Consider the following 24,969-nt stretch of genomic DNA (forward strand, 5'->3'; position numbering starts at 1 on the left):
CTTCTGCTTCTCTCTACTTGGTCTAGAGCAGAGAAGGGGCTGAGGATCTGAAGGGCCTCCTTCCTAGCCCTCCTGACTGTTGACTGGTGGGGGAGACGAGACTTCACCTCTCCCTGTGGTGGTCCATTACCGTAATTCAAGAAAGACAGACAAGTTGACACCTTTGCCTACCTCGACAGGAAAGCCATATTTACAGTCGGAAGGTAGGACACCCCCCTTCCTGGCTCACTCCCTTATCCTCCCCCCAGATATTTCCCCCTCCTCCTAGTGCAGCCCAGCCTCAAAGCCAACTAGCAGCTCTCCTCACCAGAGCTCAGCTTGGGGGTCCAGTTGCAGAGTGAAGGGCTCTGCATTGGGCATGTGTGAGGAGATGGAAGAAGGAGGGGATTTTACCAGTCTGTTCTGGAAGCTGCAGTTTGCTGTGGAGCCCCAGCCTCCCTCATCCCATCCACGGGAAGGACGTATCCAATCCATTCAGCCCAGCCAGCCGGAGGGGTCAGTCCAGCTGGGCTCTGAGGTGTCTCTGGAGTTTGGCCACCACGCCCTTACTCCCTTTTCCTCCTGAAGTCTGAAGGGCTAGGGTGGCTACTGTCCTCCCAAAACAGCCAGGGCACACAGGAGGGGGACGGCGCCCTTTCCTTCCTCCAAAGTCGAGATTCTGGCTTTGCCACAAGGGACTTTGGCTGCAAAGAGACAAAATTGTGCCCTCAGCCCTTTCTAATCTGCCCGGGAGTTCTACCTAAGTTCAGTTCCACTCTGAGCTCTAGTTAGGTGCCTGCTAGATGCAGAGAGGGCTGGGGGGGGGGTGGGGAAAGAAGACTAACCAGGTGGAAGCAGAAATCCAAGTACAAGGACACTAGAGTGAGCCCTGGGTATAATAATGCCCCAGCTAAGAGTTAGGACAGATGACTCCAGACCCCCATTCTGGAAGCCTCAAGGCCAAGGTTGTGCTGCAACTTCTGCAGGCTTCTCTGAGAAAGCGGAAAGGGTGGATGCTCAACCGGCCAGGTCTCCAAACATATCTCCTGCAGGCTTCTGGAGCTGCTGTCTGAGCGGGAGGGTACCTGGAACCAGCGGAGAAGGAGCAGAAGGAAAAGGCCTATCCCCTCACTTCCTTCACGCCAGGCCTCGGTGAAAAAAGGCAGGCCCAGCCCGGCCTGGCCGGGGCCACACTGGGAGCTAGTATAGCGCCAGCGCTTGCTCGCGCAGCACCACGCGCTTCTTCTTCATACGCCGGTTCTGGAACCAGATTTTGACTTGCTGGTCGCTGAGGTTCAGCCGATTGGACAATTCCTTGCGCTTCTGACGGTTGATGAATTCGTTGAGAAGGAATTCGTTCTCCAGCTCCGCAATCTGCTGCTTAGTGTAGGGTTTCCGCTTCTTGCGGGCCCTCCCCGGGGCCGCCCCCCACGGTAGGCCTGCAACACAGCCCCAGCCCAAGTCAGCCCGGCCCGCTCCCGGTTGCATGCCCGCCCCTGGCGGCTCCCTCCCTCTACACACTCTCCCCTGCACCCCACCTCCCACCCCGGCCCGGGGAGCGTTGCTCGCGGAGCGTGGCCACCCTTTACCGTCGGGCAGCGAAGGTTGCAGGCAGGAGGCGACGCCCGCCGCCTGCACTGTCATGTTCAAGTTGAGCGGGCCCTTGGTCTCGTCCTTGAATCCGGAGGAGCAGGGTGTCCCCTCGAGAAGGGCCGAAGAGCCCGGCGCGACGCGGCCCACACCCGCGAAGTCGTACTTGACCGCTTTGAGAGCAGCGGCCGCGGGGACCAGGCTAGACTCCGGGATGAAGGGAGGCCGCGCACGGCCACGCTCCTCCGGCCCGGTCGCCGCGTCGGGAGTATAAAACTTGGCCTGTTCTTCGGATCCGTCCTTGGCGCCCAGGGGCTGCAGGCCAAGAGGCCCAGAGCCAGCCAGGTAGGGCTGGGAAAAGTTGCCGAAGGTGGTGGCACCGGCAGGCTGCGCTGGGGCGCAGGAGGCGGGCGTGGTGGCCCAGGGCAGCGCGCCGCGCGGGTATGAGATGGAGGGAAGGGCGGCCAACTGGCCGCCATTCGGCCGCAGGTTAGAAAAGTAGAAGGAGTCGGGCGACTGTAGATTCAGAAGCGAGCCCACATAGCCCGCTCTGTAGAGACTGCGCTCACACATCTCCAACAAAGGGCTTGGGCTGCGCTTGCAGCAGTATTTAGTTACAACCGGGAATAAGAGGACAGGCTCAGACGATTGGACGAAACTTTGCCTGCAGGTTCTTCAAAGCCGGTCATTTCAGCACCGCCTACATCCCCCGACCCGTTTCTCCCCTCCCCCCCCCCATTCAGGGTATTATGATAACACCCGCAATATTCGATGGCGAATGACTAGGCTGCCAAGCAGAGCTAAGGCATGTTGAGCAAAGGTGAAGCCTCTTCGAGTTTCCAGGCTGATTTCAGCAGCTGGGGGCATTGGGCATCGGGTGCATTTGCCTCAAGGTCCCTTGGGGTCCTTCTTGGTCTTCACTGGCTTTGCACTCCCATTTTCCGCTGGCTGCATGGGCCAGGCTTGCTTCTACCAGCTTTAACTCGCAGCTGAGGCCTTTTCCAGTACGGTGCACTCCTTGGCTTGTCCAGAGAGCCCTTGGTCTGGTGGGGCCATTAACTCTGTCGCTAGGCCTGAGCAAAGCTACTCCTACCCCGTCCCTCCCCACCTCATCCCTCTGGACTGGACTCTGCACGCGTGATCTGGCAGTGAAGACCCAGCGCTGCCTGAGCCCTAGGTCCCCGGCCGCAGGCATAGTTTGCTGATAGAAGAGGAATGCATCACAAATTCTGCCTAAGTTTGGCGCCCAGGAAGGAGGATTCACATCACTTCTGGTGTGCTTCTCCATGGTCCAGCCCTCTGCTCCTAAGAAAGTCACCATCCAGGTCCATGGAGAATGCTGGCCTGGGGACCCAGACAGCTTGATTGGCTAGTCGTGGCCAAAGGCTACATTCTTTTAATCGCCAGCAGTCACCTTGGAGACTGCAGCCCTTCAAACCAGAACTCCAGGGTGTTAATCCACTCCGTGACGTGCAGGACGAGCTCCCCTGATCTGATGTGGAAGAACAGAAAAGCCAGAGCCACCGGCCGGGAACAGCGGGGCACACCGAGGCAGCGGACTAGCAGCGTTCCTCTGCTCAGCGCCTCCAGGGGCGCACGGGCCGCTGGCGGGTTCGGAGGTCTGGCGAACAGGGTGGCGGGCGGCAGCGCTCCCTCGCTGGGAGCAATGTGGCAGTCCCCGCCACGGCTCCTCCCGGAGGGTTAAGGATCCTCCTTTCCTGCCTCCGGTCCCAAGACCCCTAGCTACCCCGTGACTGGCGCCCGCCCCAGCCTGCAGCCCGCCTCGCGGTCCCCGAGCCAAGCTGGAATTGGTTAGACCGCCAGCTCCGGCACGGAGACCACACAGGCGCCGCCGGAGGGCAAGGCTGACCAGAGCGCTGCGACTTTATTGTGTGAGTTATGGCGACCAACTGGGCGGCTCTGGGGAACGCAATCGGCCTCTTCTTCTTGCTCTAGGGCGGGGGTAGGGGGTGCGGGTGGGGGTAGGGGTAGGGGTTGGGCAAGTCTGGGCTCCTCAGGGCTCTGTCGGAGTTTCCTTAGGAGCTCAGAAACAGAGACGTATTCCATTCCCTGTCCTTTCATGGGGGGCGGGAGGGGCGCGGGGTGTAGGCGCAAGCTGCAACCTCAGTTCCTAGGGACTTAGGGAACCTAGGCTCTCATTTTGCGAAACTCGCCCTGTTTTCGAGGAGCTACAGCCTCCCTAGGTCTGAAAGCTCCAGCTCCAACGGGTCCCTGCAGTCTTCTCTCTTCCTACCTCAGTACTATACAACGATTCTCCGGTATTGCCAGGTCCAGGTGTGTCTTCTTCGGACGTTTTGGCAGCCGCATAGCTGCGGTTTGCCCTATGGGACTAGAGATGTAAAGGAATTAAAAGAGAAATAGAAAAGACTAGAACAACTAGACTCCCTTTCTCTGGCTCAGATGATGCCCAGCCGCCCCACCTCATCGCCTGGGTTTATAATTTCCGAGGTCCAGCAGACAAAGTTGTACCATGGAGCTGGCAGCTGGGGACGGGGACAGGGAAGGAGGGAGGGAGGGAGGGAGGGAGGGAGGGAGGGAAGGAGGGAGGGAGGGAGGGAGGGAAGGAGGGAGAGAAGGAGGGAGGGAGGGAGAGAAGGAGGGAGGGAGGGAGAGGAGGGAGGTAGGAGAGGAGGGAGGAGGAGAGGAGGGAGGGAGGGAGGGAGGGAGAGAAGGGAAGGGGGAGGGGAGGGAGGGGAGGGAGGGGAGGGGGGAGGGGGGGAGGGAGGGGAGGGAGGGGAGGGGGGAGGGAGGGGAGGGAGGGAGAGAAGGAGGGAGAGAAGGAGGGAGAGAGGGAGGGAGGGAGAGGAGGGAGGGAGGAGAGAAGGAGGGAGGGAGGGAGGGAGGGAGAGAAGGAGGGAGGGAGGAGAGAAGGAGGGAGGGAGGGAGGGAGAGAAGGAGGGAGGGAGGGAGAGAAGGAGGGAGGAGGAGAGGAGGGAGGGAGAGGAGGGAGGGAGAGGAGGGAGGGAGAGGAGGGAGGGAGAGGAGGGAGGGAGGGAGGAGAGGAGGGAGGGAGGGAGGAGAGGAGGGAGGGAGGGAGGGAGGGAGGGAGGAGAGGAGGGAGGAGAGGAGGGAGGAGAGGAGGGAGGGAGGGAGAGAAGGGAAGGAGGGAGGGAGGGAGGGAGGGAGAGAAGGAGGGAGGGAGGAGAGAAGGAGGGAGGGAGGGAGGGAGGGAGAGAAGGAGGGAGGGAGGAGAGAAGGAGGGAGGGAGGGAGAGAAGGAGGGAGGGAGGAGAGGAGGGAGGGAGGAGAGGAGGGAGGGAGGGAGGGAGGGAGGAGAGGAGGGAGGAGAGGAGGGAGGAGAGGAGGGAGGGAGGGAGAGAAGGGAAGGAGGGAGGGAGGGGGAGGGAGGGGAGGGAGGGGGAGGGAGGGGGAGGGGAGGGAGGGGAGGGAGGGGGGAGGAGGGGGGAGGAGGGAGGGGAGGGAGGAGGGAGGGGAGGGAGGAGGGAGGGGGAGGAGGAGGGAGGGGGAGGAGGAGGGAGGGGGAGGAGGAGGGAGGGGGAGGAGGAGGGAGGAGGGAGGGGGAGGAGGAGGGAGGGGAGGGGGGAGGGAGGGGGAGGGAGGGGGAGGGAGGGGGAGGGGAGGGGGGAGGGGAGGGGGAGGGAGGGGGAGGGGAGGGGGAGGGGAGGGGGAGGGGAGGGGGAGGGGAGGGAGGGAGGGAGGGAGGGAGGGAGGCTTTGTTGGTGAGTTGGAGAATGGGAAAAGAGGATTTGGTTGCGGAGCTAAACGGCGAGCTCTGCCAATGCCGCTGACTGCCCAGGAGATGGCGAGCGAGCTCCACGCCTGGTGAGGCGCCGCCGCATGGTCAAGATCAACAGTGAAGGGCGGCGCAGCCGGCCTGGGGTCGCCAGCTCGTGCGGTCAAGGCCCGCTGTCAGGCGCGGCCGAGCGTCTCGGAAAGCCGGAGATCGTAGCTGCAAAGCTGGCCGGGACAGCGGAGTCAGACGGACCCAGCGGGCTGCCAGAGACTGTAAAGCGTCGCGGCCGCCCCTTTGTGTGGCAGTACGTCCCGGATCCGAAGCCTCCTTCGCCTCTTGAATCACGCGTAGACGCACCTGCCTTGATCCTCCACCGGCGGCGCTCGTAACCTTCCAGGTTTTGGAGGCGCTCTTCCTGCGGCCTTTCAGTCTCCACCGAAGCAAAGGCCTCTCCCTGAAGCTCCCTTCGCCTCGCGGGCCTCCCTATCAGCCCTCCGACCACCGACCGGCTCCGCTCCTCCCTCCTCAATTCAGAATATAAAAGGAATGCATATAAATAACAAAGTCTTCATCTGTTATTGATTTAGCCGTCAATTCAAATTCCACTGGAGAGCGTTTGAGCGCAGTTTTAATCTTCAGCAAACCTCCCGTTTCTCTTAGGCGGGGAAAACTGACCGGCAGACTACAGATGAAAGGAAAACCTCGAGGCAATCCTGCCTATCCACGTCAGGAAACCTGAGAAATGGACCTGGGAAATAGGATGCGGCCCTGGAGTCTGGAATTTACAAAAGAGAAGGCGGGGGGTGGGGTGGGGGGAACGATGGAGAAGAAGGGGAAACAGGCCCGTTTCAAATGAAAACACGTCTTGTGAGAAAAAGAGAGAAAACGTTAGTATCTCTTCCCGAAGTGGAAGGTCGGGACGGTGTGGCCCCATTTTCTGGGGTTATTTCTTCTTGAAAGATTGAATCGTGGTCACTTTTCCTTTTCTGTCTCCCTGTCTCTCTATCTGCCTGTCTCAATTAAAACGAAGTTGCCTGCTCGAAGTCGGTTGCAAGATACGAAAGAAATCAAGCCGAGGAGGAGAAAACGAAAGTAGCTCCGAACCTTGGGTCTCTGAGCCTTCTCTGGCAGATCCATAGGGGAATCCTCCCGCCAGAAGAGTTTACATATCGTGTGGGGTTTTACACAACTGTATTTAACTCACATACCAAAAGTTAGCAGCCATTGAATTCATCGCGCCCGGGCGCTAACAACGACGAGGCATCCAGCTTCTCAGCTTCTCAGCGGCCATTTCCCTGAGTGGCAAAAAGCCCTCAGAAATAAAGTTAGTAATGCCTAAAAATTGCGTCTAGAGGTTTAGGGTGTATAATTATGGTTTCAGTCTTCAACTGCTGTGTGCAGGCTGCCGGGAGAAGGCGATAAGGGATAAGCCTGAAATGTTTCTTTTTCAGAAGTAGAATTTAATTGGGAATTTTTTTTTGAGCCGGTCTGGTAAAAAATATAATTTTAGACACCACAAATTATATGCTAATTTTAAGTTATCACTATTTATCTTAAAGGCACAGGAAAAGGAGAGGGAAGGGGTGATGGAAGTGGAGAGCTGGAGGTTTTACAGACCAGAACTGGTGTTGAGTTTCCTTCATCTATAGGGAATCCCATAGCATTCAGGATAACAAGATTTTATAATAAATAAGACCAGTTTCTAGAGGCAACACAAGCTTGGAAAAAGAAAACAAATGTATAAAGACTCAGAAGAAACAAGAGAGTTCTGTTTATTTGCATCTCCCTAGGAGTAAAAAAGTGATTTTTAAATGCCTGAAGCACTGCCCATGTATCTCAGCTCACAGACATTGCATCTACAAAAATAATCTCTCAGTTGTATAAATATGCAGCACTTTAGAAGTAGTTATTTATCATCACTTTCAGAAACATCTTTTTTTTCTTCCTGGACTTCAGAGCTCCACATTTGTCAGATGTCTTAAAGCTCCACGAGAGCCCAATACATTTGTTCAGACACAGTCAAGTTCTTCGCTGGGTTCTGGATAAAAGTTCCCACCCATGGCCACACTGATTCAAGCCTCTTTCAGGGAACTGAGGAGATGGTCTCAATTCTAGCCCCACAGACTGGAGGCCAAGCAGAGGGGATGCATTTATACCATCCGTGGGTCACTCTGCCAACTGCAGCCATTTAAGTATCTGCATCTAGAGAAATGAAGGCATCATGAGGACACATTATTTCCAAATTAAAGATTATAAAAGCACACATCTACAAGGTGTATTAAACACAAACAATTACAACAGCAAGCGAAAGACCCAAAGTCAGATTGTCTTCACTCCAATATTGATACAAACCCTATTTAATAAGGTAGCTGCTTTTAAAGCCATCACAGTCCCTCCAGCCTCCTATTTTTAGACTTTCCCAGTGACCCTAGAACACTGCTTGCCCAGAGCTGTTTCCATTTGCTGAGAGCTAATGATTCAATTACCCAATCACAGGATATGAATGACTGCAAATCATTCTGCCCTAATGGATTATGAAGATAAGAAATGCTAGAAACAGGCATAAAAAGTGATTTAAAAAAATAAAACCCTAAAATCAAAATGGCACTTCTGAAATTCATTTGGGGGGATTATTTAAAAATACTTCAAGTCCTTTATACTGGCCTGGAGGGAGAAACAGAACATTAAAAAGTCATAAAAAATAAACCTAGACAAGAGCAAAATAAAAAATAAACAAGTAAGAAACAGAACTACGAAATCAGGTTGGGCAGCAAGATGTTTTAGAGCCAGATAAGGGGAAGAGAGAAAAACAATTCACAAAATTTGCCATTACTGGCAGGGGAATGGGGGAATTAAATACATATTCAAGTCTTTCCAAAGGTCTTTTGGAGGCAAGTGGAAGCATTTAAGCTCTCTGTGGCCAATCTGGCCCACATCAGGAGACAGTATCTTTGAGCTTGGAGACGATTTTCTTGTCTTTCACTCTTCGGTTCTGAAACCAAATGGTCACTTGTCTCTCGGATAGGTTCGTGGCAGCCGAGATCCGCCGCCGCTTGTCCTTGTTAATGAACTTGTTAATGGCATACTCGTTCTCCAGTTCTTTGAGCTGCAGTTTGGTGTAGGGCACCCTCTTCTTCCTCCCCCGACGGTAGACACACATGTCTGGCTGATTTAGAGCCACATCCCCTGGTATAAAAAAACAGCACAGGAAAAATTAGACCGGGATATCTGGAGCACCCAGATGGGGACTGTGTGTGTAGACTTGGAGGGGGTACAGAGAATGAAGAAAGACAGGCTGTTTACACTTTATTATTATTTACACAGACATATTATTTACATGTTATTAAAGAAAGATTATTTACACTTCAAAGTGAAGGCCAGTATGATGGATCATCATGGTTTCTCAAACCGGCATCTTAACAAGCCTGAGATTTTATGGTGTAGTTGCTGGGGACTCTCATAAGGACAGTTTCTGCAAATGCTGGTTACAAACACACAAACATACTCAGACTTAAAAATAAATATCTAGGCTGTTTATTCAAACTTTGACTTTTCGTGTTCCTGCGTTTGGAGCTTGTGAGCTCTTGGAAGCTTTAGTGGTCACTCTGGGTTATTCATGTCCTTGAAAAGCAGGGCTCAACTCCGTGACACCTCTTTGGGGAGGAGGGGCCAAGGCCTGAGCAAAGGGCAGCAAAGACCTTCAACTTTAGGAGAAAAATAGGCCTATGCCCGCACACAGGCAGAAAAGGGTTGTGAGAGAGGGAATTTAAATCAAAGGATGAATTTACAGATTTCACACAAACTGGACCGACTGTTCCACTGAGTTAACCATGGTTGGGGGGAGGAGGATAGGTGCCCAACTCCCAAGCAGGGGCATAGACTCCCAGTCCATTCTTTTCCTTCTTTTCTCTCTTCCTCTCCCTCCCTCCTTGCATCTCTCCCTCTTGTCCTTCCCCTTTTCCCAACGTCCCTACCTGGGAAGGATGATTTCCAAAAGTGGGAGCCCTGTGGCTGGTCCTTGGCGCAGTACACCTGGCTGTTCCACCCGTTGGCCAGCGTCCAGGACTGGTAGCCCTCCATGGAGATGTATGCCTCGTGCCGAGGCTCCCCGGAGCCGAAGGTAGACACCATGTCGATGTAGCCGGGCACATGCTGGTAGGGACTCGTGTAGCCCTGGTAGAAGGACACCTCCTTGGCTCGCGCGGGCACCTCGTTGGCCGGTACGCTGCTGCTTGCCAGGCCCGACACGTCCATGTACTTCTCCACCGGGAAGCCTCCCAGCGAGGCGTGCGGCGACGACTTGAGAGCATTCTGCTGTAAGCCCACGCCGTGCGACATGCGGCAGCTATAGTAGCCGTTACCGAAGTGGTAGCCGTAGCCCAGGGCCGGGGCGCCCGGGGGCGCTGCAGCGGCCGCGCCGGGCGCCGGGCACTCTTTGGCGGAGGAAGCCTCCGGGCGCGCCGCGACCACAGCCGAAGATGACGACGACGAGGCGGAACCCGCGCGCTCAGAGGTCCCCGGGTACGCGAAGCCAGAGGCCGCCGCCGCCGCCGCCGCCGCCGCTGCCGCCGCCGCCGCCGCCGCTGCCGCGCGTCCGGAGTGTGTCCCGGCGAACACTGGCGCCGAGAGGAAGCCGCGACACTGGCCCGGCGCCGCTGCCGCCACGGAGGAGGAGGAGGCCGGGGCCGCCCCGGCGGCCCCGCCGTCCGCCCGCAGCCCGTCCATGTCCCAGCTCCCGGCGCGGCTCATGGCCCGGCCTGGCCCGGCCCCGGCCCCGTGCACGACCCCATGGCGCGGCGCGCCTCCTCCCTCCTCTCCTTTCTCTCTCGTCCTCTCGCTCCCGCCCTCTTCCTCTCGCCCTCTCTCCCTCTGCGAGCCTCCCGCCCGCCAGCCCGCCCTCCAACAGGTTAGCTCATCGCGGGACGTTTATAAAAACGAAGTTCAGGTTGGGAGGGGGCCTGAGCCGGTCGGGGAGCCGCCTCCCTCCCCGAGGGCTCCCCCTCGGGGCCGTGCCATTGGCTGCGCAGGGCCACGTGGGGGTGGGGGCGCGGGACAGCCTGGCTCCGGGCCCCGGCCCCTTGGACCCACCCACTCCAGCCCCTACTCCTCCCCAGCCCTTGCGCAGCCCACCGCCCCTTCCCGCCCTCCCCCGGACCCAGGCGTTTGCGCCGCAGCCACCCCCACGAGCTGATTGCGCGACCGCCCATCCTAGGCCCCGTCTGCGACTGAGGCGGGCGCCGAGGCCTGCGCCTTGTCTCGGCCACGGCAGTTTTTGCCACCTCTCCTTGGCTCCCTGAGCTGCACAGTTAAATGAAGAAGGACAGGGATGATCAGAATAATGTGAAAACAGACTGATTTTTGATCCTGTTGTTTAATTCCTCGGATTAGCTGACCTAGACCCCAAACCCGAGGAAGCTAATTTTCTCTACCTTGCGTATTGCTACGGGGCAAAGGCATTTAACGCGTGTTCTCCCGGGCGATCCTCCGAATTAAGACCGATTGGAGCAGACCCCCCCTCCCCCAATACGCACACACCGTCCACCCGGAAAATGCCCACGAAGCCGCCCTTGGGGCCGGGGACAGAGACTTACAAATAAATCAAGCGGACGAAAAGACCCGTCCTCGGCGCGGCGAACCAGAGGATCTGCCCCAGCGAAAAAAGTCCGAACGCCTGGTCCACGCTATTCGCCTCTACACTCAGGCCAGCCGGGAGTTGCACTCCCGAGCTGGGCTCCCCAGCCCTGGCGCGGCCTCCCCGGGTCCGCAGAAAGACCCTCTGAAGGACGCAGGGAGAAAGCCACTCTGCCGCCCTCCAGGAAATTTCTGCGCCTCGCCCAGCAGCCGAACTGCCTCTTGCATTTTGCAGACACCACCCACCCCCTCCCGTTACTCACACCAATTAATTGAAAACTTCACTTTCCCAGGGACCTTTGTTTCGTTTTCTTTTCCAAGCTGCCAACTGCAGAGAAGTGAGAGAGGCAAATTAAGAGGGTGTTTTTCCCAAGCAAATTTGGGGCTCGTGATGGGAGCAGCCCAGAGCAACAGGGTCTGACTTCGAGGGGGTAGGGTGGGCTCCGGGCAGTCCTGCCAGGGTTTAGGGATCACAACCCTGAGCCCTCTTCATCCCTTCCATTCCTCAGCCACAGAACCCCAGTCCATCATCCTCCATCTTAGACATTAGCGGGGAGCCTATGTGAGTTCTGCGGCAACTCTCAGGCTCCACTTTAGCAGCAACATTAGATCTGATGAGCCGACAGTACTGGGGTGGGTGGGAGAGCCCTCAGAGTGAGCCCATTTCGTTATGTAGCAGCAACACCCCAGTCCAGCCCACCTCCAAGAAAATCACTTCCTTGAGCCTGTGATTGATGAAGCCAGCTTGTCACCTAGCCCCAGTGTTCCTGGACCAAGACAGGACCTGGGTGGGGCAACTAAAAGAGCAAGGGAGGTCCTCTTGGACCTGGCCCGTCATCGCAGGGTGGGCTGCTGGTGTTGGGAGTGTTGACACGCAAAACGCAGTAACCATAAAAGGCTCAAATAAAGGGGAAAGTTATGAGAGGGGTGCTGGAAAGGAAAAGCAGGAGAATTTGTTTGACCTTTTTGAAGTCCTAGATATGTTCATGATCAATTAAAGACGGGAGGGGCCTAAACCTCTGCAGAAAATTGCAGAGAATCGAAGTTTGCTAGTAAGAACAATTTCGGCTACTTGAGAGAAGGCAGAAGTTAGCAAGAGACGCTGGATTTGTTTGTTTGTTTGTTTTTTTACATGCCAGTCAGAGCCAGATGACAGGGTTGCTGACTTTTTGGAAGAGTTTGGCTGGGTTCTCTTTACCCAACAATTTCAGTACCAAACCAGTCATGGGATGCCGCCCCCTGAAATGCTCTTATTTTTCCTTTGTATCCCCTTCTTTTTCTCAGAGAGGGAAAACATGGAGATACTTAAAAAATTGTTTTTTCTGTTACCTCAAATAAATTTGTTGAAATATTTCAAAGACATAACTGGAACCAACAAACTTTCAGTCTCTCAAAACTAAATATCTCTGTGATTTTGTGCCCTGGAATTTCTGCTCCATTTTCTATCTGATAAATATATTTTAATGACTGATTATATGCTAAAAAAAAATGAAGAAAGTGAAATTAAAATAGGAAGGAAGAACTTGTCAAGTTTTGTTGATTTCGGACAGCCCTTCACTTTTGGCTTAATTTTCCATGCAGCAAATTAAGCTGTGCAGGACTGGAAGCAAAGTCTGAATTAATGCTCTCGTTGAAAGACACTTCTCAATGGTGGCCTTGCCTCCAGTTTCCTTGTAGAACTCTGGCAAGACTTGGAGCTTCTTTACCCATCCTAGCAGGTATTCAGAGACCAGGGAAGTTTTGAACAGTAAGGAGCATAGCCTCTTGCTATTCTGCAGCTGAACCTTCTTCCAGTACAGCCTTCTAGGTCCTGGCCCGGGGGAGGGGATTCCCCTTAGGAAAGAGACTCTGACTGGACCCTATGAGGACCCCCTAAACCTAGCATCCCAGGGAAGCTGCTGCTATTGGATCATAGGGCAGTGATTGAGTACCAGGCAAAGTCAGGGCTGCTCTGTTTATGAACTAAGACGACACATAGTTTACAAGCTGGGGGTGGTAGGTAGTGGAGGAATTTTGAGGCTGAATTTGCAGGAGCATTTCATTTAGCTTGTATACCCTGTATCCAAGCTGATTTTAGGTTTAAACTTCACGGGAATAACTTTCTTTAGCTGGCCAGGAGCACAGACTGAACGCTGTGTGTGGGTGGGTAGGTGTATGATGTTGGGGCTTTAACAACAGAAATACTCTTTGTTAAACGAAAGTCTTTGCAAACAAAAATATCCCCCAAAACTGATGTGTTGTTATTCAGTGATTTTTGCCATCTTTCCTGATTTTGGTGAGAAACTCAAGGTGGCCCTTCATTGCCCAAAGTCCTACTCTACCAGAGAGAATCAGGTCACCTCTGCTCTCCCCTCCCATCACTTGCTCCTTTCCCTCCTTTGCCTGCCCAAGCACCCTTTTTGGGAACTGATGATATTCTGTAAGTCACATCCTCTCTTTTCCTCGTTGTAGCTGATCTTTCAAATCATGTCCCTTACCTGGGTTGGGGAAGGGGTAGATGCAGGCTGCGATTTAGATGTATTGAAGAACGTAAGTTCCTCTGCTTGCCAAGACAGAAATGAGCTCAATTAACCACCTAATCGGTGGCCATTAGGGCCAGGACAACAATAGCCGGGTCCTAACAGAATGGGGTCCTGGGGACTCCTTTGAAAGTGTTTTCCTTGATGGCCACAGCAGAAAGTGCAGGACACCACTCTAATTAACTTGAAAGAAGCCAAAACTTCAGTGTAGAAATAAAGTCTTAATTCCAAAGTAAAGTCCAGCAGAACTGGCTGGACAGTGCTCTTAACCAAGTCTGTCAACTTTGGCGCTAATTTTCCCTCTGCAGGCAATACCCAATTTCACTCAGGCTGGAGATATCAAAAGGATTTAAAAAAACAGCAAACCCGGGGTGAAGAAAGGGGTCTCGAGCAAGAGCCAGACAGTGGCATCCTGAGTTTAGGCACTTTCTGTGTCTGAGATGTATTCCATTTGGATTTAACAGCACAATTAGGCTTTATTAAATGTAAATTGTTTGCAACAACAAAAAACCTCTTCAAACCGAAGCGTTATTTGGTGAAACCAGGTTTACCTCCCGCAGGGCGGTGAGCCCTTGTTTGGGATGGAGAGAACTCCTACAGTCCTGGCGGGAATTAAACACAGCGAGAGTCTTCCCTCTCAAAGAAGCACTAATCTCACTGCGAAGGGGGAGCCGGAGGGTGGGTGCAGAGCCCGAGGACCCGGGTAACTTGATGTTTTTTTCGCAAAACAAAAGATGGGACAGAAAACCATCTTCCGCTGTTTTGTCCGACAACTCAAGGTGTGGGGTTATCCTCGGAATACTTCTCTAGCAGCATCATTGTTAACTGAAGTCCAGTAAGTGCTCACTCTGTCGGCCCTATGAGATGAAAGAAAATAAATCTCTCTCTCTCTCTCTCTCTCTCTGTCTCACCCCCACCCACATTCCGCAGAGCCCCACTGTCTCGGTGGGAAATCCAGCTGTGGTCACCGGCAGCAGGAAGGGATGAAGCTTAGGGAAATGCCTAACCACGAAGGGGTGGGGCGGAGCGGGGCGGGGCGCGGTGGGCGGAGGAGGCCAAGGAAAGGAAGCGGAGGAGTAAGTGGTCCGGCTTAGCTTCCCGGCTGGGCGGCGCGCAGTTCCCCAGGCTCGGCGCTAGATGTCCCTGCAAGTTTTCCTGTCGCGTCGAGGGCGCACGAGCTTCAGGCAGGCAGCGAGTCCGGGGTAGCCCCGGAGTCCAGGGACGAAGTACCCTCCCAGCCCCCACCCAAGGCGGTCCTGGTGGGCGCGGGATTGTAGGGGAAAGGAGGAGGAGAAATAGAAGCAGCCCAAGAGGCCCGGAGGAGACGGCGCGAGGCCGGCCTGCCGAGGGATGGCAGCAAAAAGTTGCCAGTACAGAGTTTTCCCTGCAGTCGCCAGACCCGCATCTTCCCTTATAAACCGAAACCTCCAAGCCGTGGGGACCGCACTCAGCCTAAAGAAAACATAGCCGGTGTTCGCTGCCCGGGTTCTAGCCGTCCTGCTGTCCCGCCGCACTCGGCGGCCCCAGTCCTCGAGCGAGCTTGCGTCCGGCTGCGGGCCTGCGGGTTTCGCGCCCCGTTGGCCCGGAGCCTTCCTCGCCGAAGGCAGGAGCCAGGCCCCGGCGGTTGCGGGGCTCAGCGACAGCTCCGGCTCTACCGCCGCTCCTCCGCTCGGGCAGCCTGGACAAATTTTTACAACCTTCAGTCGAAGGCCAAAAGTGTTTACCACTTCACCTCGGAGGACCCGCCGCTGCTCAAGAAACAAATATTTAGTCTGGAGGCCTAACAACAAAAACAAATTTAGGCCTCTTTCATGTAATTCCTCCTTTGGAGTAAAAAGTGCTTTTCAGCCCTTCTGGAGAAAGCCCTTTCCGAACCCTCACCCCCAACGCATCTTAAAAATTCCTGCCAAACCACGCGGGCATGGGTTGATTTTTTTCTTTTTTGAGTGAGTCTTGTGCCTTGGTAGTGAGTAGGAGGTTTTGGTGGCCTGGAGGCTGCGTCTGAAAACCAGGGGCTTTTGACAGGTGGTTCCCAGTCTCAGCCTGGACATTCCGGGAGAGGTGCAAGGTTTGGGCATTTCAATAATGAACCCCAACAGAACCGTGTCAGTCTTCTCACTACCTCTATGCAGACTCAATGTTTTTGAGTATTTAAAGAAGACATATGCAAAATAAAAGAACCAACAATAAATGCTGCCCAAAGCTTTAAAATACCATATAGTTTGGATATTATTAGAGATAACTTAAATCACAAGCAATTTCTCTAATCTCTGTGTAGAAGCTTTCTTATCTCTGAAAAAGGGATAATAATAGAATGATTTCTAGAGTTGCTCTGAGCATTAGAGAAGTTAATATATGTAAAAAAGCACTCGTAATTTCAGAGTTAAAGCTCTATATAGGTGGGCCAATATTACTACTACTAGTAAATGTGGAATCTACATAAATTAAGGGACATTAAATATTGTAATGGAATGTTCACCGTCTCCCATGAAACATTGTCTGCTAAACGCAGTTCAGTGAAAAATTATGGGTGTCTTTTAGTGTGAGTAGTTTTCCTGACATGGTCTCGAGCATACTTTTCATGATAAATGTGCTAGAATACGCAATATTAGTGTTATTTAAAAGGTGCAAAATAGTTTTGGAAACCACTAATGAATGAAGGTGTCGCCGAGAAATGGTGTTTTCCCTTTTCAACAGACTGAGGTCCGGTTTGCCACAGGTTTTGGCACGAGGGCCGAGGGGTGCCCGAGGAAGGGAGGAAGCTGGAGACCCACCCGCGGGGTGAAGGAGGAAGGGGCTGCCGTCAGCACCCCCGCCCCCAGCGGCGGCTCCTGCGATTGAAAGCAGCTCACAGCCGCCGAAACCGCGAGGAAAACAGACGGGGGCGCCAAACGACAGCAATAAAGGCATCCGCGACTTCCGCTTAAGTCGCGCCTCCGCCCGATCCCACCCCCTGCCAGGGCCTTGCCCCCCCCGCTGCCCACGGACCGGAGCCTGGACCGAAGTGTCCCATTAAGTCCCCAAAGCTAAGTGGGACTAGGGGGTACCCTTCCCAAGTTCCTGGGACAGCAACCCCCCTCCGCTGGGCGCGGCCTTCCAGGGATGGTGGAACTGGGCACTTGGACTGTGGAAGGAGAGGGAAGGAGAGGTGGGATCATCCGCAAGGCTGAGCTCTGACCACGTTAATGGCCGGAAAGCCGGCGCGAGAAGGGCTCATAGTGCTCGGAGTCGGGTGGCCTCTGGGGCAGGGGCGGAGGTGGACCCGGGTGATGTCCTCCTCTGAGCTCCCGACGCCCATTATGCGTCCCACATCTCACCTCTCCAGTCACCAGGTGCCTATCCAGCTTTCCATTTCTCACCTTGGGGGAGAATTCCGTTTTATTACCTTAAAGAGGCGGAATTGATTTTCGAAGCAGAACTCGCGTTGTTGAAATAAGTGGGTGCCAAGGGGAACAGGAGGGAAACTTTTGGCATTGACTCTGTGTATAAATGTATATAAATATACTTCACACCTCGCCTCCCCTTAACATTCCTGACGCGCCCTCAACGGGTCCAAAGTTAAAAGGAAAGCGCCAACAGAGAGATGGGCAAATAGATCTCGGGTTTGCCCCTAACACACCCCCGATGTGCTGGGTGTGGCGGCACGGAGGAAAGGGGGGGCCCTGGGTTGGGGTCTGGGTTGGCGGTGCAAGACCCGAGACCAGCGCCCAGATTGCCAGGTCTCTCGGCAGCTTCGGAAGCTCGCAGGCCGACCTCTGGGTCCCGTCTCTATCCGCCCTTGTTCCTGCCGGTGGCCATAGATCTCTCCCCTTGAGCAGCTGGTGGGTGGACCCGCACAGCTCGTTGGGGGTCAGAGCATCGTGGGGAGCAAGCGAGGGAGGAGACGTGCAACGGCCTTGAGTGAAGATTGATCTTCGTTAAAATGGTTGCCACCAGCGTCATTATGACCATCAAAGTTATCGCCAGGAGGCTCAGCCGCCAAGCTCAGGTCGGGAGGAGCAGCAGCAAGGCTAGTCCGCGATTTTTCGCGCCCAGACTCAGCGCAGGGAAGATCTGGGGCCACAGGTAAGAGGCTGGGGTCGGGGAGAGGAGGAAGGGAGAAGGAAGAAGAGCAGAGTGGGGAAGAGAGGGCTGGGGGATGGTAGGGGAATGAAACTAAGTCTCTTCTTTCCCATCCTTGACCTCGAAACCCGGCAACTTTGCCACAAATTATTCGATTTGAGGAGGGAGGGGGAAAGCTGGCAACGTAAAAGTGGATTTGGGGCGGCCCATATGGCGCTGTAAATTGCGACTGTGTTTAAAGTTAGCTGTTGAATTCTGCTATGAAATCGTCCAGCCGAGTTCACGTCCCCCAGGGAAAATGCGTAGGCGAGAAGCCTATCCATCAGCAGGATTATAAAAGTAAAAAACCTAGGACTTCAAGTTCAGAACTCACTCTGCAAACGGTATTAAAAAATCAGAGAGGACCTAATGATTTCCGTTTGGAGGCGCGGGCCCAACGCACCTCCCCAGCCACGTAGCACTAAAGTGCTTTCAAAACTCTGAGATTCTCTCTCTCTCTGTCTCTCCTTCTTTCTCTCTCTCTCTGTCTCTCCCTCCTGGGTGGGAGGAGAGTAGCCAGGCTGAGGCGAAGAAGTGGGGAGAGAGAGAACGCGGCGTCCTATTTGTTAAATAAAATACATATTTGGTTCTGAAATTCGAAAGATAAGTAATCCAGACAGGAGCGCAAGGTCTTCTCCTTAGCAACTCTTCCTGCATCCTCCCCCTGTCCCCCCCTTACCCTCCTCCCGCTTGTAAATGTTAAAAACAAACAAAACTTCCCGACGATCTACTCTGGAAAATCAAAGCATTATCTATTATTTAACACGTATCTGTGTCCGAGGAAAAATGAGGAAGGCGCTGCATGATTAGGACCTAAGGGGCAACCCAGCAAACTGAGAGCGTAATGATGCCCCTAAATGAAGGGGGAAATGTGCCGCTGCGCGCTCTATTAATCAGACTGTCAATTTCACCCCCGAGGCCAAACCCCCGGGCGAGCAGAACCGGCTCTGAGCGGGCAAAGGACCGGGAGCCTTCCTCCTCACTTCTTGTCTCTTCTCGCCTCCTACCTGGATCTATTTGTCTGCTCTGAAGCCGCCTTCGTTACCCACTGACAGGAGCGTGTATTTATTTGCTTATAAACCTGTTACAATAAATGATTATTCGAACGGCGTCATTCGTACCTTAATGACGAGGGAGCGCTACTTTTTGATGAATGACATCTCGGGCTCGGAAGGATGTATGGGTCATTTTGACCAGTCATTCCCTCGCTGTGGCATCCCACAATTTTTCCGCCTACCTCCAAAAGAGATAATAATATTTAGAGGCGCTCGCTGGGGCTGAATGAGAATTAGCCCTAGGCGCAGCCCATCATTAGGACGGGACAGCCGGGCCACTGTGACATTTTTTAGAAAGCTGAGATGATGGAAAGAATAAGAAAAGAGATGATTCTGATGGAGAGAGGGCTGCACAGCCCCACAGCCGGCAAGAGGTTCTCCAATTTGTCCGACTCGGCTGGCAATGCTGTGCTCGAGGCCCTGGAAAATTCGCAGCACCCGGCTCGCCTCAGCCCGCGCCTGCCGTCCGCCCCCCTGCACAGCGCTCTGGGAGACCTCCCTGCCAAGGGCAAATTCGAAATAGATACTTTGTTCAACCTGCAGCACCCGGGCAGCGAAAGCACCGTCTCCTCCGAAATCGCGTCCGCAGCGGAGGGCCGAAAAAAGCCGGGTCATTATTCAGAGGCGGCAGCCGAGGCGGACATGAGCAGCGACGTGGAGGTGGGCTGCTCGGCGCTGCGCTCGCCCGGCGGCCTCGGCGCCGCACCGCTCAAGGAAAACAATGGCAAAGGTAATCGCGCCGCCCGCGACGCGCTCTCCAGTCCCATCCTCTCTGTTCCTCCGCTGCCCCGTCGGCCGTTCTTGGTGCCTTTGCCCCTCTCCGACCCTCTGCAGCGAGCTGCACAGAGCTGGTTCAGGCGGGGGCGGGACGCAGGCGTGGAATCGTGCCCTCCGGCTCTGCTCCTTGAGCCTCCCAGAGAGCTGCAGGCCTGGGGCCTGCCCTCGCTCCTGAGTCCGAGAAAATGTTTCTGCGTGCGGGTCTAAACGCCCGTGCGAGCCGACCTACCCCTAGCCGTCCACTGAGTCGCGCTGGGGGAAGGCTGCCCAGGGCAGCTGCTCCGAACTCCGCGGCCTCTGAGCCCCAAGGCCGAGCGGAGGGGGCATTCTAAGTCGAAGGGAGCCTCGCTGGGAGCCTCGCTGGGCGCCTCTGGGAGACCCTCTTGGGTCAGCGGCAGAGAGTTGAAAAGTAGAGTCCACCCCCAAATGGTTCCTGTTTGAGCTACTGCTGTCTTTCCAATCTTAAAATATTTTAAACCAAATCCCCCAAACTGTCAAAGGTTAGAGGCCGTACAGAAAGCTGACCTGCGGTCTCCAGATCATGGCAAATCCAGAGCTTCTCAAACTGAGTCTAGATGTAGACATTTTCCCTTGGCCAATTTTCCTCCTGAGTTGAAAATTTCCTTTTATTAAAACAAAACACCCCCCCCGCATTGAGTTCCTATTATTTGGTTATGAAGAGCTCCCCAAACTTTATTGATTCCATTAACGGCAGCAATTTGTAAGCATGACAGATCCCATCAATTCAGGCAGCGCCTCGTCTTCCTCTCGCGGCTTCCCCCATCCTCGTGCAGCCCCAGCGCGGAGATCTTGGTCCTACAGTGACTCATGCGTTGTCGGCCGTTTGTTTGCCAGGGTTCGCGGAGAGTGGCTCAGCCGCGGGCACCACGACGTCTGCGTCGGGCTCTGGCCTCGGCAGCCTGCATGGAGGCGGCGGCGGCGGCGGCGGCGGCGCGGGCACAGCGCTGGTCGGCTCCGGCTCTGGCGCGGATCAGGTGCGGCGCTACCGCACGGCGTTCACCCGCGAACAGATCGCGCGCCTGGAGAAGGAGTTCTACCGGGAGAACTATGTGTCGCGGCCCCGCCGGTGCGAGCTGGCCGCTGCGCTCAACCTTCCCGAAACCACCATCAAGGTATTGATTCCAGCATGCGCCTGTTCTAGCCTCCTCCAGGTTGTCTGGGTTGATTTTTGTTTCTCCTTTCTGGGTGGCTAGATTTAGCTGAGGGCCTGAAAACCCGCGGGGAGAGTCACCAAAGGAACTGGCCTATTTATTTCTCAGCTGCCGTATCCGAAGTGTTGGCCGGCCTGGCTGACCTGGGAAGCCCCCGAATGGCACAGCCCATGCCTCAAACGCTCTCCTCAGCTCAGCGCCTGCCCAGGTGCCCCTAGCCCATGTCCTTGGCCTCACTTTCCCCTCGGCGGCAAAGCCGTCTGGTCTTTGTTCCTCTGGCACGAACCAAGGGTGAAACTTTCCATTTGCTCTTGATCTTGGAGATTTATTTTCCACATAAATCGTTACAATAAGGAGAAAGGATACTGTATTTTAAAAAATCGATTAGGTTGAGAAAGTTTTGTAAACATTTTTTCTCCTGGGCAAAGGGAAAAAAGCAACCTCCTGGGGGGAGCAACGAAATTGTCCTTATTTACATATCTTTAGGTGATTAATTTTATTATACGTCCAGGAGAGATAGCTGGGAGGCTGGGCGATCCTCACGGAGGATCTGGCACTCTAGAAAAAGAAAAGAGGAAACTCCACGGGATAGGGGAGGAGTGTGAAAGTCTCCCTTCGGTTTGGTCAGGCTTTCTTTAATTTAGAGTTGTGACGAATGATGTCTTCATTAGATACCGTGTGGGGAGGGGTAGAAAAGTCCCTTTCCCAGTTTAAGAGGATGTTGCTCCCGCCACTCATTTGAAGCAAAAGATTCCAACAAAACCATCCCTTCAATATCAGAACCGGACCCGTGCCAATCGGGACAATTCCTTGCAGCTCAGAGGACTCAAGACCTCGCGCGGCGACTTTTTAGAAAAGCTGCCGCGGCAGCTTCTCGTCAAAGGAGGCCTAGAATCCCCGTGCAAATTCTGGTATTGAGAGACGGGTGCTTGGCGAGGCCGGGCACCGGTGCGTGGCGGGAAAGGGAGGAAAGTTTGGGTTGGGACGAGAAACGCAGCCCAAAGCTACAGAGCAGAAGCCCGAGGAGCCGCAGCAATTGGACACAGGGAAGAAGCCTCTGTTCGCTTAAGAGGGTGTGCCTACGGCGCTCCACACTGCCGCCCACACTGTCCCAGCTGGAAGAGGAGAGGGGACTCGGGGCTGGGCCCGGTCGGAGGGGCGTAGGCCAGGCTATTCGGAGGTCCGGGAGGGGCGGAGAGGCGCGGGGCTGGGGCTGGGGCCTCGGGGCGCTCCCTAACTCGGGCTGCGGCGCGGCTCTCCCCGCAGGTGTGGTTCCAGAACCGGCGCATGAAGGACAAGCGGCAGCGCCTGGCCATGTCGTGGCCGCACCCGGCCGACCCCAGCTTCTACACCTACATGATGACGCACGCGGCTGCCACCGGAAGCCTGCCCTACCCCTTCCACTCGCACGTGCCGCTGCACTACTACCCGCACGTGGGTGTCACGGCTGCGGCCGCGGCCGCTGCGGCCTCCGGCGCAGCGGCCGCGGCCTCATCGCCCTTCGCCACTTCCATCCGCCCGCTGGACACTTTCCGCGCGCTCTCGCATCCCTACTCGCGGCCGGAGCTGCTGTGCAGCTTCCGCCACCCGGGCCTCTACCAGACGCCCGCGGCCGCCGCGGGGCTCAACAGCGCGGCCTCGGCCGCAGCGGCGGCAGCAGCTGCGGCGGCCGCGGCCTCCTCGGCCGCGGCGGCCGGGGCGCCCCCCAGCGGCGGCTCCGCACCCTGCTCGTGCCTCAGTTGCCACAGCAGCCAGTCGGCCGCGGCGGCCGCAGCCGCTGCCGCCGCCGCCCTGGGCTCCCGGGGTGGTGGCGGCGGAGGCGGCGGGGGTGGCAGCGGCGGCGGCGGCGCTGGGGCCGCCGGGGGCTCGGACTTCGGCTGCAGCGCCGCAGCGCCACGCCCCGAGAGCGGCTTCCTGCCCTACTCAGCCGCTGTGCTTAGCAAGACCGCCGTGAGCCCGCCGGACCAGAGGGACGAGGCGCCGCTCACCAGATAACTACGTCGCCGCCGCCAGGGGGCCGCGCCCGCCGCTCGGAGTGTGCCCGGGAGTCCCCTGAGCGCCCCCCGTGCCCCCTGTGCGCCCACGTGCCCTCTACGCTCTGCCCGCTGCTGAGGCTGTCGCCAGGGGGCGCCCCAGCGCGGGAGGCCTAAGGGAACATGTCCCGAATTGGGGGTAAGAGCCGGCACGAAAGCTCGGCGTGCTTCCCCTCAAATTATTTCTATTTTTGTATCTGCTACCCAGCCACCTCCCCTTCTCTAAGTATGTTTCCCGCCGCCCAGACCCCGCATTTTTGCCTCTGTCCCGAGCTCTTGGTCTCCCCAAGACAATCTCCTCGCCCCTAAACTAGTTCTCTGGGGTCTCGGGTCCTGGCTTAAGCCGTCAGGCCTGGTTACTCGGCTGAGCCACGTGGCCAGAAGCAAGGAGAACCACAACAAAGAGAAGGGAATGGTGTGCGCTAGTGCTTTGTGCGGGAGAGAAATCCACCCCCGATGTTCCTGCTGCTTCTCTGTTTCTTCCATCCATTCTTTTCTTTAAACGAGGGTGAGAGGAGGTAGCAGTTTTTCTCTCATCCTGAGCTTGTTAGGGGCCCTATCCGAGGACAGCGGAAGAATGGAGTCTGAGAAGAAGGCCTAGAGGGCGGATGGAGAGCGCGGGCGGCTGCGGGTGTGTGTGTGTGATTGTTTACTGCGTGCGCGGGACAAGGATGGTGGGGCTGCGGCCGCCGTCCCCGGAAAGGACAAAGCCCCAAAGCCGAGATGGGAAGGGGCGGCCGTCTTAACGCCTGTCTCTCGGCCCACAGCCCTTCTCTCTTCTGATCAGCGGTTTGGGATGGAGGCGTCTTGCATATTTTATGCAAAAAGTAATGGCTAATGAGATTGCCACAGCCAGGCCAGGAAAGGAAAGGGAAACGAAAAGATGGGGAGGGCAAGACTGACAGATCGCTGTAGTATTTGAAGAAGCGTTTTCAGCTCAGTTTTCCGAGGATTGGGTTCCACTCCATCTGGGAAATACTTGAATTTCTAGATCTATATTATCCTGAAGCATTTCCTTAGACACTTTTCTAAGTTCGAACTCTTCCCCTCACCCCCTTCCCTCCTCGCTCTCCTTTTCCTCGGATAAAATGGTTCTTGGCTTATTTCTCACGCATGTTTATTGCGCCTTCGCCTCTGCAAAACCACCGCTGGGTTGTTGAGACCCGCTCTGCCAACCCCAGCTACTGGAGGGGTTTCCTTGAACTTGAAGAAAGGCACATCAAAACCCACCAGTGTTAACTGCCACGTCAATTTTGATGCTAATAATGTGCAGATTATGACGAAAATTGCCAATCATGCTCTCTGATGGACCTCCTTTGAATGTGGAATTGGAGAAAAGTTCCCCGCACGGAGACCTGCTGTCAAGTACTAACAACCCGCTAAGGGAAGTCATTAGGAGAGACGGATAAGAGACTCGGTACATAAAACATTGTTCTTGGTGCATAGAATGTATGTTATTTAATGTTATCTCTGTTACCTGAAGTGATTTCGCAGAAGAAAGCCACGTTCTTATCATCTCAATTGCCAATTTTCATTTTGGTAACTTGGACGCCCTGGGTAGACTTTTCTCTAAGTTGATATTCCACCAATGTGAGCAGCCTCATTAAATCAAGCCCAGATATTTCCATAATGCTCCCTGCAGAGCCACTTCGCTCCTCACATAATGAGCTTTTCTGAAGAGCCCTAAAATAACTTGCTAGTGCATGTTTAGACCCAGCGAAGTGGGTATGTGTGTGTATTTAAATGTGGGTGCTACCTACATATTCGTGTATGTGTGTGTATATATATGTATATATACATACATATATAGATATCTGGTCTCTTAAACATATACATATGTAAGAGATGCACCCACATCCATATAAACCCATTGGCACTCTTTTCTGTGATTTATTTCAAATTCATGTTCTGACATATTTGTGTTAAAGACACTGGATATAAAAAATTTATTTCCTAAAAATAGGCTTTCAGGAAACTTTTGAAAGAATTCACTTTACAGGGGAAATTATTATTTTCATCAAATGGAAAATATTTCAAGGGGAAACAGTATTTTCCCTGGGATCTATTAAAATATTCCCATAAAATATTAGAGAACTTTCCAATGAAATAGCAATGATCTAAACCTCAACTTTCTGTATTCTTTTTTCCTTTAAAGCGATGAGAGTACTTACATTAAAAATTGATTATACCAACTCTTACTGCGTTTACATTAAAATATTAATATATAATTTAAGGCTAAATAAAATAAACCAAAATATGGTACCCTTTTATCAGCTTTACCTTTGTAGATTGTTAATGTCTTTTCTTATGATCAGCTATCAGATGTATATAAGTACTTTAGGCAATAATGTTTACACTTCCCTCCAAGATATATATTATTGATGAGAACGCTGGTTGG

The 24,969-nt window shown here is 54.5% G+C and overlaps 3 protein-coding genes across 3 annotated transcripts; 1 reads left to right on the top strand and 2 right to left on the bottom strand.

The window, feature by feature from the left end:
• Window positions 1-1,121: 1,121 nt before the first annotated feature.
• On the bottom strand, window positions 1,122-2,299 carry HOXD12 (homeobox D12). Its single transcript, XM_022570198.3, has 2 exons — window positions 1,569-2,299; window positions 1,122-1,418 (listed from the first exon to the last, which is right to left on the bottom strand). Exons 1-2 carry the CDS (start codon window positions 2,140-2,142, stop codon window positions 1,180-1,182), a joined length of 813 nt encoding a protein of 270 aa, XP_022425906.1. The 5' UTR covers window positions 2,143-2,299; the 3' UTR covers window positions 1,122-1,179.
• Window positions 2,300-7,093: 4,794 nt separating this feature from the next.
• HOXD13 (homeobox D13) lies at window positions 7,094-10,135 on the bottom strand. Its single transcript, XM_022570197.3, has 2 exons — window positions 9,258-10,135; window positions 7,094-8,469 (listed from the first exon to the last, which is right to left on the bottom strand). The coding sequence occupies exons 1-2, from the start codon at window positions 10,030-10,032 to the stop codon at window positions 8,219-8,221; spliced, it is 1,026 nt and encodes a 341-aa protein (XP_022425905.1). The 5' UTR covers window positions 10,033-10,135; the 3' UTR covers window positions 7,094-8,218.
• An 8,688-nt stretch (window positions 10,136-18,823) lies between these two features.
• On the top strand, window positions 18,824-22,547 carry EVX2 (even-skipped homeobox 2). Its single transcript, XM_022570196.2, has 3 exons — window positions 18,824-19,319; window positions 20,222-20,499; window positions 21,805-22,547. Exons 1-3 carry the CDS (start codon window positions 18,893-18,895, stop codon window positions 22,531-22,533), a joined length of 1,434 nt encoding a protein of 477 aa, XP_022425904.2. The 5' UTR covers window positions 18,824-18,892; the 3' UTR covers window positions 22,534-22,547.
• The last annotated feature ends 2,422 nt before the right edge of the window (window positions 22,548-24,969 follow it).

This window comes from Delphinapterus leucas, chromosome 8, assembly GCF_059928025.1.
Source record: "Delphinapterus leucas isolate spDelLeu-1000000601 "Yukka" chromosome 8, BTC_Dleu_Yukka2, whole genome shotgun sequence".
Classification (NCBI taxonomy): Eukaryota; Metazoa; Chordata; class Mammalia; order Artiodactyla; family Monodontidae; genus Delphinapterus; species Delphinapterus leucas.

Excerpts from the sequence above, each read along its gene's own strand:
- HOXD12 (XM_022570198.3), bottom strand. The coding sequence starts at position 2,142 with ATGTGTGAGCGCAGTCTCTACAGAGCGGGCTATGTGGGCTCGCTTCTG. Across the intron at positions 1,419-1,568 it reads GCAACCTTCGCTGCCCGACG|GCCTACCGTGGGGGGCGGCC; the intron begins GTAAAGGGTGGC and ends GCTGTGTTGCAG.
- HOXD13 (XM_022570197.3), bottom strand. The coding sequence starts at position 10,032 with ATGAGCCGCGCCGGGAGCTGGGACATGGACGGGCTGCGGGCGGACGGC. Across the intron at positions 8,470-9,257 it reads TTGGAAATCATCCTTCCCAG|GGGATGTGGCTCTAAATCAG; the intron begins GTAGGGACGTTG and ends TTTTTATACCAG.
- EVX2 (XM_022570196.2), top strand. The coding sequence starts at position 18,893 with ATGATGGAAAGAATAAGAAAAGAGATGATTCTGATGGAGAGAGGGCTG. Across the intron at positions 19,320-20,221 it reads CAAGGAAAACAATGGCAAAG|GGTTCGCGGAGAGTGGCTCA; the intron begins GTAATCGCGCCG and ends TTTGTTTGCCAG. Across the intron at positions 20,500-21,804 it reads TTCCCGAAACCACCATCAAG|GTGTGGTTCCAGAACCGGCG; the intron begins GTATTGATTCCA and ends CTCTCCCCGCAG.